Below are 19,247 nucleotides of genomic sequence, written 5' to 3'. Positions count from 1 at the left end.
AATTTTTCATCATGTGTTAATTTTTGTGATTTACACACACACACATATTTAATATAAATATATATTATATATGTTATGTTATATATATATATTATATATTATATATATATATATATATATATATATATATATATATATATATATATATATTATATATATATATATATTATATATATATATATATATATATATATATATATATATATATATATATATATTCACAGAACATTAGTAGTAGACGCAATTATATTCGAAAACACACCACTATATATATAAATATAAATTATATAGACAGACGTTCAAATGATTATAAATGACTTGGTAAATGTGTAAATCATAAAAATTCTCCGAACTATTCTTCAGGAAACTTTAATGGCCAAAAGCTACCTACTTCGGAGCTCATTGCAAAACTTTTTAAATTGGCCAACTTTTCTACTTGCGCAATGGATTTTAAGCTTAATCAAAATTTCTGATTATTTAGCTGGTTATCCCAAACAGAGTGACAGCGCACCCTTCTGACAGCCCATATTTAAAAAAGTATGAAAAACTCCTGAATGTAATGTCCATGAAGGTGTTGAATCTCTCCCAGAAAGATGGCCAATGGTACCAAGCACCACTTCGAGTTAGTCTCTGTGATACTGATAACCAACGGACAGGCCATTGTCACAAAGCCCCCTAGACACCTGTTGTAAATGTGTACCTATGATCACGAAGGAGTTGGGAGAGGAAGTCAAAGACCAGCAATTAAAATACATCCCAGGTGAATAGAAAGACCAGCTAGTTTCCTAATGCAGCGCCTCTAGTTCAGAATCCAAAGAGAAAATAACTGCTTCAATATTGGAACGTTTTTCGCACTGGAAGAGGTTTTCAACATTTTTAAAATTAAACAAATCGTAAAACATAACAAAAAGTGGTTGATAAAACTAATTAATCAAAGAGAAATATCATGATCTTTCCTGAAATCTTGTTACTTTCATATCCGAGTCCTCACAGTATTTCACGAGGTGGTACCCATATTTTATATCCATAATGGCAACATACCACAAGCACTCCAAGACAAAGTCGGCAAAAAACAGTATTCTAAAACAATCCCTGACACGAGTATTGACAGAGTAAACACTGCCCGTCTACAAAACAAACTAAATTAAATGTCCTTTGATATGTAAATAAAGTTTGACTCCAGCCACGGCTTCTTCCAATGACTGGTACCTTCCCCTATTTCCCCTCCCCTCCTACCTTCACCCTTTCAGTAATCTCCTCCCCTTCTCTCTTCATAATTCGGTTCATTATTTTCACGAATACTCCCCCAATTCTCTTTAACAACTCCGACAGCCCCGCCCCTGTGCTAGGTAAATCCATTACGGGCTCACCATAGCCCGTGCTACTTGGAACTTTTTGTTCCGAGTAGCTGAATATTAAAACAAACAACATATACAAGTCAAACTAGTAAGTCCCATTCTCTCTCATCTTCCTTCTTCCCATCCAGCCAGCGTCCCTCCCACCTCTCTCTCTTTCCCATTTTCTCTCTCAGCCCCTCCTACTCTCCCTCCTGTACGCCCTCACACTGTTTCAGCTCCCCATTTCAGTCTTCGCCAGCTAACAGTTATCCCCGATACCATTGTTGTGAGTTAGACTTCCTCAAAAGACATGACGCAATAAAAAAGTAAATATGCTCGAGACGTGAGAGAGGTGTATGTATGTATGTGTGTGTGTGTGTGTATGCGTGTGATTGCGCGCGCGCGCTCGTTAGCATGCGCTTATGTACATGTTATGTACATGTATCCAATCCCTGCCTTTCGGGTTAAGACCCTGACGCGGTCTGCCTGCCTGCAACAGCAACTATTACCACTACCATCGCTGTCGTTACTTGTTAAACGTGCCATAAATCATACTCCAAGATGCAACGGCCCCCTCAAGGTTATTCTACTGATTCCCTCTGGCCTTAGAATCAATATTCACCAACTTCACCCTACCCCCTGCCAAAGTTCACCCCCTCCTAGAAACACCACTTGAGAAAAGATGTAATAACATAAGTGGTACACTGTGAGCAATGCAAGAACGTATAGCAACAGCAAATTGCTCGTTGTTTATGCGACATAAGTCGGTATAATTAGTGGCCCCTGCGGTTTCTGAAGGGGTCCTGTCTTAGTAGGGTGTCGACCCCAGTAACGAGAGTAGTTTCAGTACTAATTACTAAATGGCATGAGAATATAACTCATTGAGGAAGTGATGGGTTGGAGAGAGCTCCATGTACTTTACAAAGCGCTTTGCCTGAACTTCTTTAAATCTTTGGAGATAATACTATGTTAGGTTGTATGAGGCATTTCCATAGTTTAAAGAATATTCCGTATCCCCTTCTCGAAACGCGAAAAGCCACCATTTTGCTAGCACATACACACACACACCCGTTGTTAGATCTATGCAACGGGTGTGTTTGTGTGTGTGTGTCTGTTAAAACAGACAAATAATTCTATCCAGAGAACTCTCCTCATCTCGGAGGCGACAGAGGAAGCAGACGAAAATCTGCCTTGCAAATTACTCTGAAAACACAACGAGCGGGTATGAACTCTGGTCGAAGTGCACTCGGCAAGCCGTCCGCCCCTAAAACGATTACTAAAACAATCCGACGCCTGGGTGAGCTCCGATGAACGTGTGTTCTAGAGTGCGCCTCCCTCAGAGCTGGTGCAGCAGGAAGGTCTTCCTCCATGCTTCTGATCTCTCCCCTCCGTCATTCGTCACAGGTGAAATGGTGACCAAAGTACCGTGAGGCAACAGGCTAGTGCAGTGAGTTAATGTTCTGATGAAGTTAATATTGTTACAGTTGTTTATTTCACAGTAGTGTGTTTTGAAGTTGCTGCTAATGCTGTAGTTGTTAATGATGTAGTTCCCGATATGTCTGAAGTTTCTGTTCTTGCTATTAGTGATGATGGTGAATAATTGTGGTGACCGTTTTGTTGTCTGTTAGTGGTGATAATAGTGGTGGTAGTGGTGACTGTAGTGGTGGAATAAGGGAGGAGGTAGTAGTTCTATTGGTGGCGGTGATTTCTGAGGAAGGTGACAATGGCGAGTGAGGCGGCGATAGTTTAGGAGATAGCGATAGTGAGGGAGGTGCTGGTGGCAGTCGTGATGGTGTTGATAGTGATCCGCATCATTATCAACACCGCCAGCCAATGCCACCAATGATGCTATTGTTGGTTAATGGAGGGTTTGGTGTCAGAGGGGTCTGGTAATGGTTGTGAATGAGACGGTGTGCGTTATGTTTGTTTTTGTGGGGCACTGACGGTATCTGACGAAGAAGGTTTCTTAGTTTGTTTGTGTAGCATGTGTGGGTGTGTGTGATGGACATATGCATTACTTTTAGGTTTATTTGTGTTTGGAAAGTATGTTTGGTGATAATGTTCGTGAAGGAATTAATGTTTATGTGATGTTTAAAAGGTTGTACTTGCTTTAACGATATGTTTGTATTGCATAACCTTTAGTCTGCAATATTACATTGCCTTCTAGACCTATGTTGGGAGGGAGTTAAATGAGGAGTCTCCACTAATATACCCGTCATGCTTTTCCAGTACGAACATAGGTAAAATCAATCCGATTTTCGTCATAAGATGAACTTTTATTGTTGTAAAGGACTTTGGTGAGGATTATGGGCGTAATATCAGTCGGTGGTTACTAACGATTAGCAGACCAACAAAGTACTTTCTAAAACACAATGTAGTTCATAAAAAAATGCAGTCGGGTTCATCACGTCAAATATTGACTTAATAAAATGTATGCAAGTCAGTCTTGAGTGAAAGACGTGTTGAGAATGCACATTTAGCGAAAAATTATTTTTACAATAGAAATGATAATTTCCCATACATTCATTCACAATCCGGCCTCGCACCTAATAGATCGCATATTTATTGGAATTGTGCAAGCCGATTAAAAAGCGACTTATTAGTAGAGATTAAAGAAACGCATTGCTGAAATTTTCTACTCATCGCCCTCGAAAGGTATGGCAGATTGCTTGGGTTTGTGCATTTTCAGGTTAGGCTAACAACTTTGTTTTTTCACCAAAGAGCAAAACGAGGCTGGTATGCTAAGTGATTTGACTGTTGCAGATGCTCCCTTATTTCATGTGTTTCTAAGAATTTACTCATTATTAGATCGTGTTTGGGTATTCATATATGAATACTCAATTGGCACAGATATCCACGCATTAGTAACTAATTTATATGAAACAAAAATAGGTTCCTTTTGGTACAGAAAAAAGAATTATAATGAAAATGGTATAAGAACCAAGTCAAATAAAAGGAGAAGAAACAGCTTTGGAGAAATATCAGGGAGAAACATATTCCCTAATTATACTTTATATATATATATATATATTTCAAAATGCTTGGGTCGTCATCATTTGGGCTAGACCACGAAGGATTAACAGAAGGAGGCAACATTATCCAAAATCTTTATTCATAAACATTCTCTATAACAACAAAAAGCACATACAGTTTACACCGATTAATGAGGCGAGCGCGGAGACTTACGTAAAGAACGGAGCAGAATTTACGGTTAACGCGGAATAAAGTCGACGTATTAGAACAGTCAAATGGGTAGCGGAAAAGCTAATAAAGCTCCAGGAACCCAGTTCAAAGCCCGTCTGGTAATGAATGAAATTTAATGGTAATTATTAGCACACATCTACACTCCCTATGAACAAGGTGATCTGCCTTACTGATGCTTTCACCCTGCACCGGTGCATATATTTTCACCGGTTCTGTTGAGGCATAAACGTAAATGTACCAAAACATTTGACTGAGGATACAAATAGCCCCTGCGAGTTGTTATCGTAACAAAGGCAATACGTCAGAGTTTGTTACGTAAAGTAAATGAATTCGTATGTTAAGCAAGGGGAGAACCCTTTTAGTATACTGGTTAAAACTGACGAATTTACTTGAACAAATGTGTATAAAAAGTGGTTTACAGTGTTCACTGTCGACTTCACTTTTACCATCACAAACTTACGAGCGATTAATGAAGTTAAAAAGATATATTTTTTAATTGGTAAGAGTAAGGGAAAATATATTATTTTATACTTTGTGTTTGTCTATATATATATATATATATATATATATATATATATATATATATATATATATATATATATATATATATATATATATATTGTATTATGGTAACATCTCTTTTTACTTCAATTAGTTCTTGTACGTTCTTCTGTATTATTCACCTAAGAGGCCTGAAATACTCATCCCTGCTACAGACAAAAGTGTACCGTTAAAATCTTATAACAAATTTTACTTGAATATATTTCTTTTATATGAACCCCAAACCCATTTGCACTAAACATGCTGGCTGATGGCCAGCTCGTTGAATGAGAAAATGAGTTTCTGTAGGTTTAAGTGCACTAGCGAACACTTGATAAATCAAACCTGTACTTCAGAGATTGCTTTAAGATAAGCTTGAATTTTTAAATTTGGACTGGTCTTGAGAATGAAGGTTCGTCTAATCAACACTAAGAGTTCGACCTCCTTTTTTCGTATCTGTCGCAATTGCAAGGATGATAGCGCTAATATTGCATCTCTTCTAACGATGAGTTTTGTCTGCAATTTGTGTTTACAAAAAACTGCAAGACATTGCTCCTTTTAAGGAAAAGTTAGCAGAGGGTGGCAAATGTGCTTTCGCTCTAGACGATTTAATTTCTAATAAAGTTTACTTTTAAATATACTACTATACACTTGAATCTGTTTCTTAATGGTATTTTATTTGAGAAAATATAAATAATTTTGCTACCAACTGTTTCCACTTATCTTGAGAGGAAAACAATTATGTCTATATTCAATTAGATAACTCATGCGACTATTTGATATAAGTAGTAGTTTCTGAAAGTGCAGATTTTTTGTGAACGCTCCAGCTGTTTAAAATTCTGAAATACTAAGTGAAAAATCATATTCCTTTTTCCGAAATTTAGATTATTTCCAAACTATAGGTAAAAATTTAAGAATATCAAACCCGAATGCAAAAATTAATAGACATCAAACCTTATTGCCGAGATGCATGGAATTAAAACCTTTCAACACTTAACTTATGTACTTAAAACCTATGAACATAGACATATGAACAGAAGCATGATCAGAGAAACAACACTAAACACTAGCGTTCATGGAACCTGATAAACAAAGCTCAATGCTCATATCATGTTATTTTAGTTACCAGAGCTGCTGTGACCTATGCTTCGGCTTCGATAATAAGCGCCAATATTATTTGACAATATTCTTATTATGGTGTTTCAGGTATAGTTAAAATTCCTTAAAGGATTATTATTCATATCGTTATATACACATTATAATTATTATTTAAAGTGACTATAAAAGTACTTACAGTAATATTGTTAATCGTATAATGTTCGAATGGTATTTTATTATGTATATCTTTAATTAATATTTCCTATTAACTTTTTCCCCCTTTATGTAGCACTTTCAATATAAATAAATATATCTATTTATTTCCAAAGTGAAACATATAAAAGATTATATTGTAATAGATTATATATTTCCTTAAGAAAAACTGTACGTAACATGACTATCTTTCTATCAACTTCTAAACTTCAATGTTCGAAAAAACACATCTCTTGAGAAATCAAAATGAAAAGACAAAACTATACTTGATAAACACCGATACTTGATATTTCTTATCCATATAACGGGAAACCTGTTAGTTAGCCGTCACACCAGTCATTGTGCTGGTTATCCTCCACTTCATGCTGATGTTGCAAAATTTTGCGTCCCCACAAGGTAAATGAAACTTGTGTAAAGTTATAAAAATAATATTAAAATTGCAAAGATCTGCAAAGTTTTATCATACAAGATCTATGCAACGGGTGTGTGTGTGATAACTGAGAACACCTGCAATATAGCTGTGGATACAAGTGCGAGAAATAAATACTTTATATATGCCTTGATCGCGATATAGGCGGGGGAATAAATCCGAACATTTTCAAGTATTCCACGAATAAACAATCCTCATCAAATGAGAATCCTCTTTCAGTGAGGAGACATACAAAAAGCAGCACGAGTAATCACCTGACGAGCGTCGTTCCCAAACACACTCAAACACACCGGCGTCGAGTGGCCAAACACAAGCACACTCACTGCCCATATCACAGCCGGAGGAAAACTGATTGAAGAGGGACATGAGGGCAACCGATGTCACCGATGGAGGCGGTATAGAGGTGTGGGAGGACTTCCCTCGTAAAAATTGATGTTCTTTTTTGTCATTTCCAAGGGATAAAACTCGCCTTCTAGTCTGGTCCCACGAGAGATACATCCCTTCGGACAGGTACTCTTGTAAAACCAAAAGGACAGTTCATCTGCATATGCAAATGCGCTGGGACAAAATTTCCCTAGGAGTGGAGAGGAGGTCGGCCTTAGTACTGGACTTGGGCGTGGACGCCAAGCCGACCCCACCATAAACACCACTATACGGCCCGCACCATACTGAAATTTCCCGCAGAAGGTAAATGTGTGTGTGTGTGTGTGTGTGTGTGTGTGTGTGTGTGTGTGTGTGTGTGTGTGTGTGTGTGTGTGTGTGTGTGTGTGTGTGTGTGTGTGTGTGCGCGTGTGCGTGTATGCAGATTTTTTTTTAGATGCACATGTAATATGTAGTATATATACTGTAAACATATTATAATCTTATATTTTAAACAATTATACAGTTTACAGATGGACGTTGATTTTGTTTCTCCCAGTCGTACACAGTCAATATAACAAAAAGTAACGCTATTTTTCCACAAATCACCACAGGATCGAGGGTGATCAGGTCCAATATCACTAGATAACTTCAGGCCGTTTCATATCAATGGAATAAAAGCGTTCTTTTTCCCAGCTTCCAAGGAATTAACACATTCAACATACCACCAACCTTCGAAAATATGCACTAGGGACCTGCATATATATGCACAACGGACCTAAGGATATACGCACCAGCGTCTCTTGTGAAAATTGGAGAGATTACGTCGCTAATGTATAACCATCACTAAATTTTCGAACTTGGAAAAATTCTCATGAGCAAAAAAAAAATCAAACGAATTCAGCGAAACTTTAAATAAAAGCATATTTTTTTATGATTAAAAAGTAAACTGTAATACTTGTAAACCCGGTTAGTTATCATAGTCAAGTTTCTCAGATTCTTTTTTGTAGCATTTATAGCTATAAAAAGGACCAATTTACGCACGGAAGCAACTTTCTGGTGCTGCAAACATATGGGACTGAGAATATATATTTATATGAAACCTTCTCATTAGCAGCACCGATAATTGTCACGGCAGAGCCTCTTTCTGCAAATTATGATTGTCATAAAAAAGTTAAATAATCCCAGAGTCGGTGTTTATATTATTATATATATTAATATATATATATATTCTTGCTACTATGCTCTCTGTTTTCTTTCCACAATAATTAATTTTTAATTCATGATATTTTTACCGTTGGAACAAGATTCTTATTAGAATGTGTATGTGTAAGATATTTACTAGATTTAGAATCAAACTATAAATTTTAAAGTAATTTCCAGAGTTTGATAGCAACGGCTTTTGCTTATCTTCTGCTTCTAACGATTTCCAAACGTAGCAGCAATTTAACATTTTATGTTACTCAAATTGGCACGCTTGCTGAACTATTTTTCTTAATGAGCGTACTATTGGCTGTGTTGTGATTAAGATCAATACCTCTGCTTCCTTAACCCCGTCGAGGTCACTATGGATGGTGGCCGTTGGGTAAATAGTTTAACACTGAAGTAGTTTAAAACCAAAGTGGACTCATTATATAAACAGAAAAACGGGGTATGCATCTCAGTGTATATTTTCCGATATCAGTATCCAACTACTTCAGGCTCGTAAGTTAAAAATAAACGAGTAAGAATATGCATCCATGGTAATCCTTGTCCTCGGTGCCTATATATTATATATATATTTTTCTATCAATATTACTTTATTCTTCGATCATCTGTATATTTCTCAGTAAACATAGAACATATTCAAGCCATAGAAAACACGTTATCACATTTCAAAACGACACACAAAGATCAGTGACGAATTTGCATCAAGCTACATCCCGGCCATGTTAGTATAATTAACATATTATTAAATATGAATAAATATTGATGAACAACTAGGATCATCTAATTACACGAGTCTTATTAGACACGAACACTGAGGACGGCGGCCAGTGGGTCACCGGAGCCTCCTAGCGCAGGTCCCAGCAGCGCCTCCGCTACCCGCGTATATTACACAAGCATCAGATCTGAGGTAACTAGAAGCACGCGAACCTAGAAGACAAACTTTATCTCACTACTGAGGAAGCGTCAATAGCACTGAGAAATTATAACTCTCCATAAAATTATAATTCTCGTAAATCACCTGAATTTTCAACCTGTGGACGATAGCGGAAAAATTTATACCTCCAAATATTTGTATGTAGATCTTGATCAACTCTAATATTTTTACTACTTTGGTCGGATATGCGACGAGTAAATTTTTTCAAAACAGTTGTTCGTTTGTTTGTGTTTTCTATCCAAGAAGTTCAGTGCTTGTTCACTTTTCTGTGGAAAATTAACAGATAATGCTATAATTTAGTTTACCTCACATGAAAAACATCACGTTTAACCAGCGTTACTAATGTTCTATTTAAAATGCAAAATAATATCACATACCTGCTACCCTACTGTTCCATGTTCATTTAGCCGTCTTCAAAAAATTATTTCCACGTAATAAAATATATATATATAACTTGCCTGTAGAAAATAAGCTTGACCAGAACAGCACCGTTAAGAAATATAACGTATACCACCAAGACAGCGAAAACGCTTCTGGCCGAAAGCATCACTGTCAGAGCAAATATATATTAATTCAGGACGACTGACGTAGTTTATTATGTTGCACAATTCCCCCACAACGACTGGGCCAGCTAAGCAGCAATTCCTATGATAAGACCCCACTGCGGCAAAAGTTATTACTGAAACACGTTCATTCCTACACTGTACATTCTCTCGCGCACACACACGCCGCCTGAACGACTGCTTTAGTTTCATTGTTTCTGCTAGTCTGTTCCCAGCTTCAACTGAGAAGTGAATCCCAACACCCTCGCGGACACTGGAGGGTCATTTTCTTGCAGGTGTGTGTGTTAGTCGAGGACGTACCTGGAGACTTAGTCGCTTTCCTTTCCCAGGAGATCGGGCAGCACCGCTACTATGCACACCGCCATTTTGTGACATTGAGCGGCCGGGCGGTGGCAAGGGCGGTGTTGGTAGCGTGTAGTGACGCTAGCTATGACTCCTGTTCTCCCTCTTTCTCTTACGCCCATCCGAACCTCAATGCCGCCCGCAACGCCCACTTCAGCCTCCCTTCACCCCCCTTCCACGTACACCCTACTCCCTCGTTCCCTTAAAGTTTTATGGCCGAATTTGACGGGGTATCATTTGGCCATAAGCATAATTTGGTCTCCAATGTCGCTGGATAACCATCCATGAGGCAAAATATATATTTTTTTCCTTGTTACTGAGTAACCTACAAAATATTCGGCTTGGATTACCGTTTTCAGGCAAGCAAAATCCCGAAGTTCTGGCAAGTCTAAGAGGACAAATGCCCGATTTCTGTTATATTAAACAAATCGAAAGCAATATAAAAAATGATGCCCGAGAACCACTACCAAGGACAGAGGACACACGATACACAGCAACCAGCGATACTCTACACAACAGACAAATGCCAAGCACAACTACTCAGCTTTTTCGATCTAGTAAAGGTCTTCTTCTGAAGGAGGTAGCTGGGATAAAAATTGCCACGAAGTTATGAACTAAAGAGATAGCTAATGAACACTTCTCACTGCACGTCTTAGACTTTTTTTTGCGGGGGGGAGGGGGAGCTTGACCACGTAGTCGACGGCTTGATGTGGGTGTAGTTGTGGTGGACAGCGCCAGATGGCAGAGTAATCGGGGCGTCGCATTCAACAACAGCCGACTGGCAGTGGGTCACAATGATGCCCCGACCGGTATATTTATAGCGGAGCTGGTACGAGTAGCACGCAATATCAGGAACGGTACACAGGCCGCAGCAGCTGTCGTGGGGACGGGTCTCGTCCTCAAACACAGCCACTTACGCTAACCATCGTGTGTCAGTGCCACACAAGAGAACATAGAACCCTTAGAAAAATGTATAGGTTCATGATGGAGAAGAAATGCTACTTGATAGCGTGTAGAGTATGCTCAAAATAAACCCAGCCGGAAGATGGGGGTCATAACCACCTATGGGAATTAAACGGGAGTTAATCTTAAAGAAATGATGTTTACTCACTGTGAAGTTTGGAAGTAAGCGTGGAAGACGAGATGAAGCAAGCCGAGACATGGTCTGCAGTGGGCGTCAGGAGTCACCTGTCCGGGCGGCGCGTGCTGGCGGAGTAGCTGCGCTGAGCGTTGCCGGCTCAATAACAGCGAGATGCTTCATTCTTATAGGCGGCTGAGGTGATGGCAAGGGGGAGGGGGCTTCCAGACTTGGGCAGGCCCCGTCTAAGCGTCCGTCGGCGTGCGGCTTGTGATGTACGCCCCTCTAAAAGGCCTCGCCAGCTGCATGAGGCACCGCCATGAATAAAGAATTAGTCTATGTTGGCATTAGCGGCGACTAGTAAATATCTTGTCAGCAGCAGGAGGGAGGCGACTGGACGAGGCCCCCTACGACCCCTTGCAGGGATGAGTGGGTAGCTAGGGAACCTTGACGGCAGCCTATTAGGGGTGCAGTTACAGGGTTGAGTCCATGGGTGGCTTGCGGCAGGAAAGGTGGGTGGCTGCTTAGAAGGCGAGTGGGTGGCGTCATAGTGCAAGGCCCGCGCTCACCCTCAGCTAGCAAGGCTCCTGACGGGGAGGGTTGCCGGCGGGGAGTGCAAGGATCCTCCTGCCTGGTAGCCTCCTGCCAGTGCCCCGATCGACACCAGCTTGCGAGCTCGTACGCAGGCGCCCGCCATGCCACTAACACCGCTAGAAAACATCCATTCTTCGGTGTTTTTCCATCCTGTTGCCGAGTGATAGCAAGGCAGCTGCAGCCTTGATCATGAATGGCTGTACAGCATGAGCAACACACGGAGAAAATCAAGCTTTACTGCCTCTTCCCTTTTGAGAGGCTAGCTCTAGAAAAAAAAACAAAAAAAAAAACAGAGCGGTGCCGAGAAAATTCTCATTTCGCACAGTAAGGCCGGAACAGCCCTACTGGGCCTGGGAGGCTGCCATCTGTTGCCACGCACTCAATCACACGGATCAATAGATCAAATCAAGAAAACAGGACGCTGTTAAAGTAACTAGTGAGTTATCGACAAGAGTCGAGCGCAAGAAAAAACTTTAAACAGCTTTCATGTACAGGTGCCACTTACAGGCGATTCAAACTTGCCTCGTACACAAAGCTCTTGCGGTTTTTAAATAGTAAACGCACTTTGAAAAACATCCACCTCACGGTTAATAACAATTAAGGTCCATTATATGAGTATTCTACCATACGGCTATAGTCAGAAAGAATTCAAACTCTTGCCAGCCAATGAGAAGCAGTGCTGCTTGTCCCCCAGACCAATAGGGGGTCCTGCCCGCCCCTAGTACATACGAGTTCAGTTATCATAAGGGTTTAATGAACGTACTCAATATTTTCCATGTACGCTGGTAGCCTACAAATTATTCATTTACCACTCTCTTAAGACTGCTCTTGCCGCAGGGTTAAACCACCCAGAGCACAGTGTGTCTGGCCGCGGCAGTTCCTCACCATCAACACTATACACCGGACGGCGTACATTCCTCTCTCCCTCCCTCATCTCCCCCACACACACACTTTAGATATACTCCTTGAGGATCATTAGGTATCCCCCACCACATCAACACCAACAACATTAGGGTTCACCCCCTTCCCCCCCTCCTTTAGCTCCCCCACTTATAGCACGGTTGAAGGTCCAGCCAGACAACGCTACACACCCCACCGGTCTCCACACAACTCTGCCAGAAACTGAGATCTTGCAAGCAATTCAGCTAACATTATGCTCCTTTTAATGAGAAATAAACAAGGCAAATGACTTATTAGCCAATAGCGGCCGATACCCGGGTCTGCAATAACTATATTTTTAAGGTCTCGCCAATGTTGCAAGGACCACTAGCGAGGAACATTGTAAAATATCTAGTTGCCACTTTACGACGATATTAAAACCCTTTTAAAATTCATTATAACTCGAAATTCAGCATTTGGGGGGAGCTTTCTCCATTCGTATGGGGTTATTTAGCATCTGGAGAGATGGATCCTGCTGCTTTCTCTCCCACCAGTGTCTTTAGCAGAGATAAATTCAAGAGATGCGTTGAGAATTGTCGAGGGTGATAGCGGAGGCCTCTATGTCTCGAACACGTTTTAGTGTTGTCGTTTACGGCACCTGAGCCCAGATAAGAGAGAGATAAAGCCTTTCCTCCGTCTTTTTTGAGGTGATAAGTCATCAATCCTTTAAACTGACGGGTATGACCCCCCCCAAAAAATAAGGGGAAGAGAAGTTTTTGACGTTTCCGACTACCTAAATGAGGGCTGCTACGTCATTTTCATCAAAAGACAGGACCATCATGCCTTCTTCCCTAGAACGTCTTATGTTGTTGCTCCTTTTCTAATTGTGTTTAATAGATTTTTTGGGGTCAAGGAGGACCCACATTTAACACGTCACTATCTACAGCTATCTTTATCACTATCTTCCTTTTCATTACAACCTTTCCTCTCTTTCATCACCTTCCCCTAACCTTCCTTATCTTCCTTACCGTTCACAAACTTCTCACCTTCACCACCTTCCCCACTATTTTCTATCTTCCTTCTCTTTTATTACCTACCCTACCCTTCACCCATCTTTCCTTTCGTTCTCCACCTGCCCTACCTATCACCAACCACCCTTTCCTACCTTTTCTACGCCTTTTCTTCTCTTAGCGAGGGATAACCCCCCCCCCTCTTATATCTGGTATATAGCGAAATTGGAAAATAGTATAATTTACTTTATGCAAAATATGGAACATGGAGGTAGACCCCGACCCACCCATGACCATTCCCGAACCAAGAGCAGACACCTTGCAAAATTTGGAGAGGCTAGCCGCAAGCGTCTGGCTTCCAACTTTGAACACACTTTTATAGATATTGATAAACACAATTACCGAGTTGCAGGTACCGATAAATGACTGAAAAAGAGAGATGACATGAAGTAAACTTTAATTAAATCATCTTAAACCAAATTTGATAAGAAAAAGACGGAATCCTCTAACGATCAAGACTCAAGACTAGGGATGCATAGTTTCTATGGACCTCACTGAGCGTACACTGATGTGAGAACTGCTGCTGGTAAAAACCACACGGAGTGCATATATGTCATGGTTTCATTGTGTGTAATGAATATAACGTGTTTCTATCACGATTTTACTGTTGGTGTATGATTTAAAGTTCCTACATGGAGGGCTGCATTGTTGATTCAGTTATATTTTTTATACGAAATGCAAAAAAAAACATATTAAAGAATCCCATGTGAATAAGCATTAACTACATAATACACAAGTCTTAAATATATAATCTGTATATCGCATGGAGAGCAGATTGCGAAGGAACAAAAACAACTGCTTCCTGACAAGAGACATAATGTTTATTACGTCTCGAGAGAAGAGAGCGTGTGCCTAACACGGGAGGACCAGGCCCGCTGACCATTAGGAATAAGGGAGACATGCTAATGGAACGTGAGATGCCGTTCACAACCCGGATGAGCATGATTAGATGTATGAATGCTTCGTCAAGGAAACCCCAGCCAGCCTCACACTAGGCAGGGCCGCCCCAGCCTGCCTCACACTAGGCAGGGCCGCCCCAGCCTGCCTCACACTAGGCAGGGCCGCCCCAGCCTGTCTCACACTAGGCAGGGCCGCCCCAGCCTGCCTCACACTAGGCAGGGCCGCCCCAGCCTGCCTCACACTAGGCAGGGCCGCCCCAGCCTGCCTCACACTAGGCAGGGCCGCCCCAGCCTGCCTCACACTAGGCAGGGCCGCCCCAGCCTGCCTCACACTAGGCAGGGCCGCCCCAGCCTGCCTCTAACTAGGCAGGGCCGCCCCAGCCTGCCTCACACTAGGCAGGGCCACCCCAGCCTGCCTCACACTAGGCAGGGCCGCCCCAGCCTGCCTCACACTAGGCAGGGCCGCCCCAGCCTGCCTCACACTAGGCAGGGCCGCCCCAGCCTGCCTCACACTAGGCAGGGCCGCCCCAGCCTGCCTCACACTAGGCAGGGCCGCCCCAGCCTGCCTCACACTAGGCAGGGCCGTTCAAGCCTGCCTCACACTAGGCAGGGCCGCCCCAGCCTGCCTCACACTAGGCAGGGCCGTTCAAGCCTGCCTCACACTAGGCAGGGCCGCCCCAGCCTTCCTCACACCTAGGCAAGGCTGCTCCAGCCTGCCTCACACTAGGCAGGGCCGTCCCAGCCTTCCTCACACTCGGCAGGGCCACCCCAGCCTGCCTCACACTAGGCAGGGCCGCCCCAGCCTGCCTCACACTAGGCAGGGCCGCCCCAGCCTGCCTCACACTCGGCAGGGCCGCCCTACCCTGCTTCACACTCGGCAGGGCCGCTCTACCCTATTTACTGGATCTATCGGAGTACAGATGAGAGTTTCTGTCATATAATTTACAATCCATGAGCTGATAGCAATCCATGTAGGCCATCTAAGAGAGTGGGGGAAAGGGGGCAGGCTATCCTAGAAAACGGAAGAAGTAGGTTAGAGGGGGAGGGAGTGTTCATGCTATTCAGAAGAACAAGGGGAGGGGAGGGGAGTGAGGAGGGGTAGGGGGGGAAGTGCCCACTGAAGAGAGAGGGTGGGAAGAGAGGGAAGTGGTATCCTGATAAGGATAATAAAGGATAAGGGATAAGGAGTGCATTGAGAGTAGAAACGAGGAAAGGAGTTTTTGAGTTAGGTAGAAAGTAAGATAATTTCTTGTAAAAAAAATAAATAAAAAAAAAGAGGATTATGTCATTGTCACAAAATTATTTTCTCAGGATTATGTCTTTATACAAAATTAAACCATTTTCATCTCATATTGCCAATGTCCACCTCTTCTGTCTTCTCACCTCTTCTCTTCCTTACGATTAAAACTTTCAGAATAGTCATAATGGCTTGATGCTTTCTCCTGATAATTACCGTTCCTCGGTACCATAAATCGATATCCCGTTCACAAACACTGGGAAAAAAGAGTACACAATATTCCTCAGCATTTCAATCTTATTTAGAAGTAGTGTTGTTGATACGTGGAATATATTACCGGGTAACATAGATGTGGGAGCGCCGCATGGTTGGGTTTAAATTGGACGTGCCTCGCATGCGGTAATTGGCCTCTTGCTGTTCCCTCTATTATTTGCATGCGTCTGAACGCTATGTCGGCGAAGTTTTTAGACGACGTAGTTTTTAGAAGCTTTACTATAGTAACGTAGCTTGTTAGTTAAATTAAAACCGTTCTCTCTATTTTTTCTTGACCTCCCTCTTCAAGGTCTCTCCTCTCTACTCTCCACTTTCCGAAGGTGGGAAAGGGGGGGGGGGATTGGTTCCTCCCTTACACACCACTACCCCTTCCCAAAGACTTCCCTTCCCTTACGATAACCCCCGCCCCTCTACAAGTCTCTCTTATCTCTTCACACCAAGTTAAATAAAATATATACCTTTTTCTAATAGGATTTAAATATGATGTTCAAATAAAACAAGAGAAAAGTAAGAAAAAGTCAAGGTTGAATTGCTTATGTTTTTGGTTGTTCAGCCAGCAGGTCTTCTTAAGGTTCTTCTCACCCTCCACCCTCACGTGTCCTTCCCACCCTCCACCCTCACGTGTCCTTCCCACCCTCCACCCTCACGTGTCCTTCCCACCCTCCACCCTCTCGTGTCCTTCCCACCCTCCACCCTCTCGTGCCCTTCCCACCCTCCACCCTCACGTGTCCTTCCCACCCTCCACCCTCTCGTGCCCTTCCCACCCTCCACCCTCACGTGTCCTTCCCACCCTCCACCCTCTCGTGTCCTTCCCACCCTCCACCCTCTCGTGCCCTTCCCACCCTCCACCCTCACGTGTCCTTCCCACCCTCCACCCTCACGTGTCCTTCTTACCCTCCACCCTCACGTGTCCTTCCCACCCTCCACCCTCACGTGTCCTTCCCACCCTCCACCCTCTCGTGTCCTTCCCACCCTCCACCCTCTCGTGCCCTTCCCACCCTCCACCCTCACGTGTCCTTCCCACCCTCCACCCTCACGTGTCCTTCTTACCCTCCACCCTCTCGTGCCCTTCCCACCCTCCACCCTCACGTGTCCTTCCCACCCTCCACCCTCTCGTGCCCTTCCCACCCTCCACCCTCACGTGTCCTTCCCACCCTCCACCCTCACGTGTCCTTCCCACCCTCCACCCTCTCGTGCCCTTCCCACCCTCCACCCTCACGTGTCCTTCCCACCCTCCACCCTCACGTGTCCTTCCCACCCTCCACCCTCTCGTGTCCTTCCCACCCTCCACCCTCTCGTGCCCTTCCCACCCTCCACCCTCACGTGTCCTTCCCACCCTCCACCCTCTCGTGCCCTTCCCACCCTCCACCCTCACGTGTCCTTCCCACCCTCCACCCTCTCGTGTCCTTCCCACCCTCCACCCTCTCGTGCCCTTCCCACCCTCCACCCTCACGTGTCCTTCCCACCCTCCACCCTCACGTGTCCTTCTTACCCTCCACCCTCTCGTGTCCTTCCCACCCTCCACCCTCTCGTGCCCTTCCCACCCTCCACCCTCACGTGTCCTTCTTACCCTCCACCCTCTCGTGTCCTTCCCACCCTCCACCCTCTCGTGCCCTTCCCACCCTCCACCCTCTCGTGTCCTTCCCACCCTCCACCCTCACGTGTCCTTCTTACCCTCCACCCTCTCGTGTCCTTCCCACCCTCCACCCTCTCGTGCCCTTCCCACCCTCCACCCTCTCGTGTCCTTCCCACCCTCCACCCTCTCGTGCCCTTCCCACCCTCCACCCTCTCGTGTCCTTCCCACCCTCCACCCTCTCGTGCCCTTCCCACCCTCCACCCTCTCGTGTCCTTCCCACCCTCCACCCTCTCGTGTCCTTCCCACCCTCCACCCTCTCGTGCCCTTCCCACCCTCCACCCTCTCGTGCCCTTCCCACCCTCCACCCTCACGTGTCCTTCCCACCCTCCACCCTCTCGTGTCCTTCCCACCCTCCACCCTCTCGTGCCCGTTCCCTCCCCTTATCGAACCCAAGCACCACCCACCCCTTTCCCTCTCTGCACTTGCAAAGGAAATAATATTTTTTCGCAGGAAGGCAGACCAAGTAACAAAACCATCCGGCGATAAGATAATTATAAAGAGGGGCAATAAAACAGAGGAACAAGGAAATATGATATGCTGAACAACTAAAAACATAAGCAATTCAGATTTACCTTGACTTTTTCTGACTTTTCTCTCGTGTCTAAACAACCAGTCTTCCTACAAAGAACGTCGAATTTCGATCGTATGTGTTACATAAAGTCAAAAATTGTCATATTAGAACATGGAAGCGGCTGGCGAAAGTGGCGTGCAGTCCCGTTTTCTGTTGTGGGGCCTCTGGGTGGTTAGGAGAGAAAATTTAATTTGACCGTTTTCTTGACGTTAGGAAACCTTAGGAGGACGGGCTGCACTGGCAACACAACTCTATATAAACAAACGGGCCGAAATGTGTATATATTATTTTTAGTGTTATTCCCGTTGTATTCAAGATCACACTGGCTGACTTTGTTTTTTTCTACATCTCCTATAAATCTCTCTCCAGCAGCAAACAACAGGAAGTTGTTTGCTGCGGGTCCTCCTCGTTGCTGAAGAGGATCCCGGGTTCGGATCCAAATATACAGTCTACGTTTCCTCGTGTTTTAAAATAGAAGTTAATTATTTCCAATTGGAAGTTGTATTTAAAATCTCGCAGAATAAATTATATATAATATTTAATGTAGCAAATTGTATCCTCATAAAATATATGTATTTGAATCTATCAATTGAACCTTATGTCTAATGAATGGTCATCTGTCATGCATGACAGTGAATATACGCAGCATCTTCACTCCAATAACACCTAATTGTATTAAATGAACTCCAATTAGTCAAAATTGTATATTTACTTTGTCAATAAAGATGTTAATAATAATAACTACCAGACTAAATCTACAAGGTCAGGCTAACGGCTATC

The 19,247-nt window shown here is 43.3% G+C and overlaps 1 protein-coding gene across 1 annotated transcript; it reads left to right on the top strand.

The window, feature by feature from the left end:
- Positions 1-16,795: 16,795 nt before the first annotated feature.
- On the top strand, positions 16,796-18,382 carry LOC138357472 (adhesive plaque matrix protein-like). Its single transcript, XM_069314328.1, has one exon. It carries the CDS (start codon positions 16,796-16,798, stop codon positions 18,380-18,382), a length of 1,587 nt encoding a protein of 528 aa, XP_069170429.1.
- Positions 18,383-19,247: the final 865 nt, after the last annotated feature.

The sequence above is a fragment of the Procambarus clarkii genome, chromosome 7 (genome assembly GCF_040958095.1).
Source record: "Procambarus clarkii isolate CNS0578487 chromosome 7, FALCON_Pclarkii_2.0, whole genome shotgun sequence".
In the NCBI taxonomy this organism is placed as follows: Eukaryota; Metazoa; Arthropoda; class Malacostraca; order Decapoda; family Cambaridae; genus Procambarus; species Procambarus clarkii.
This window is presented reverse-complemented; position numbering and strand designations above follow the sequence as displayed.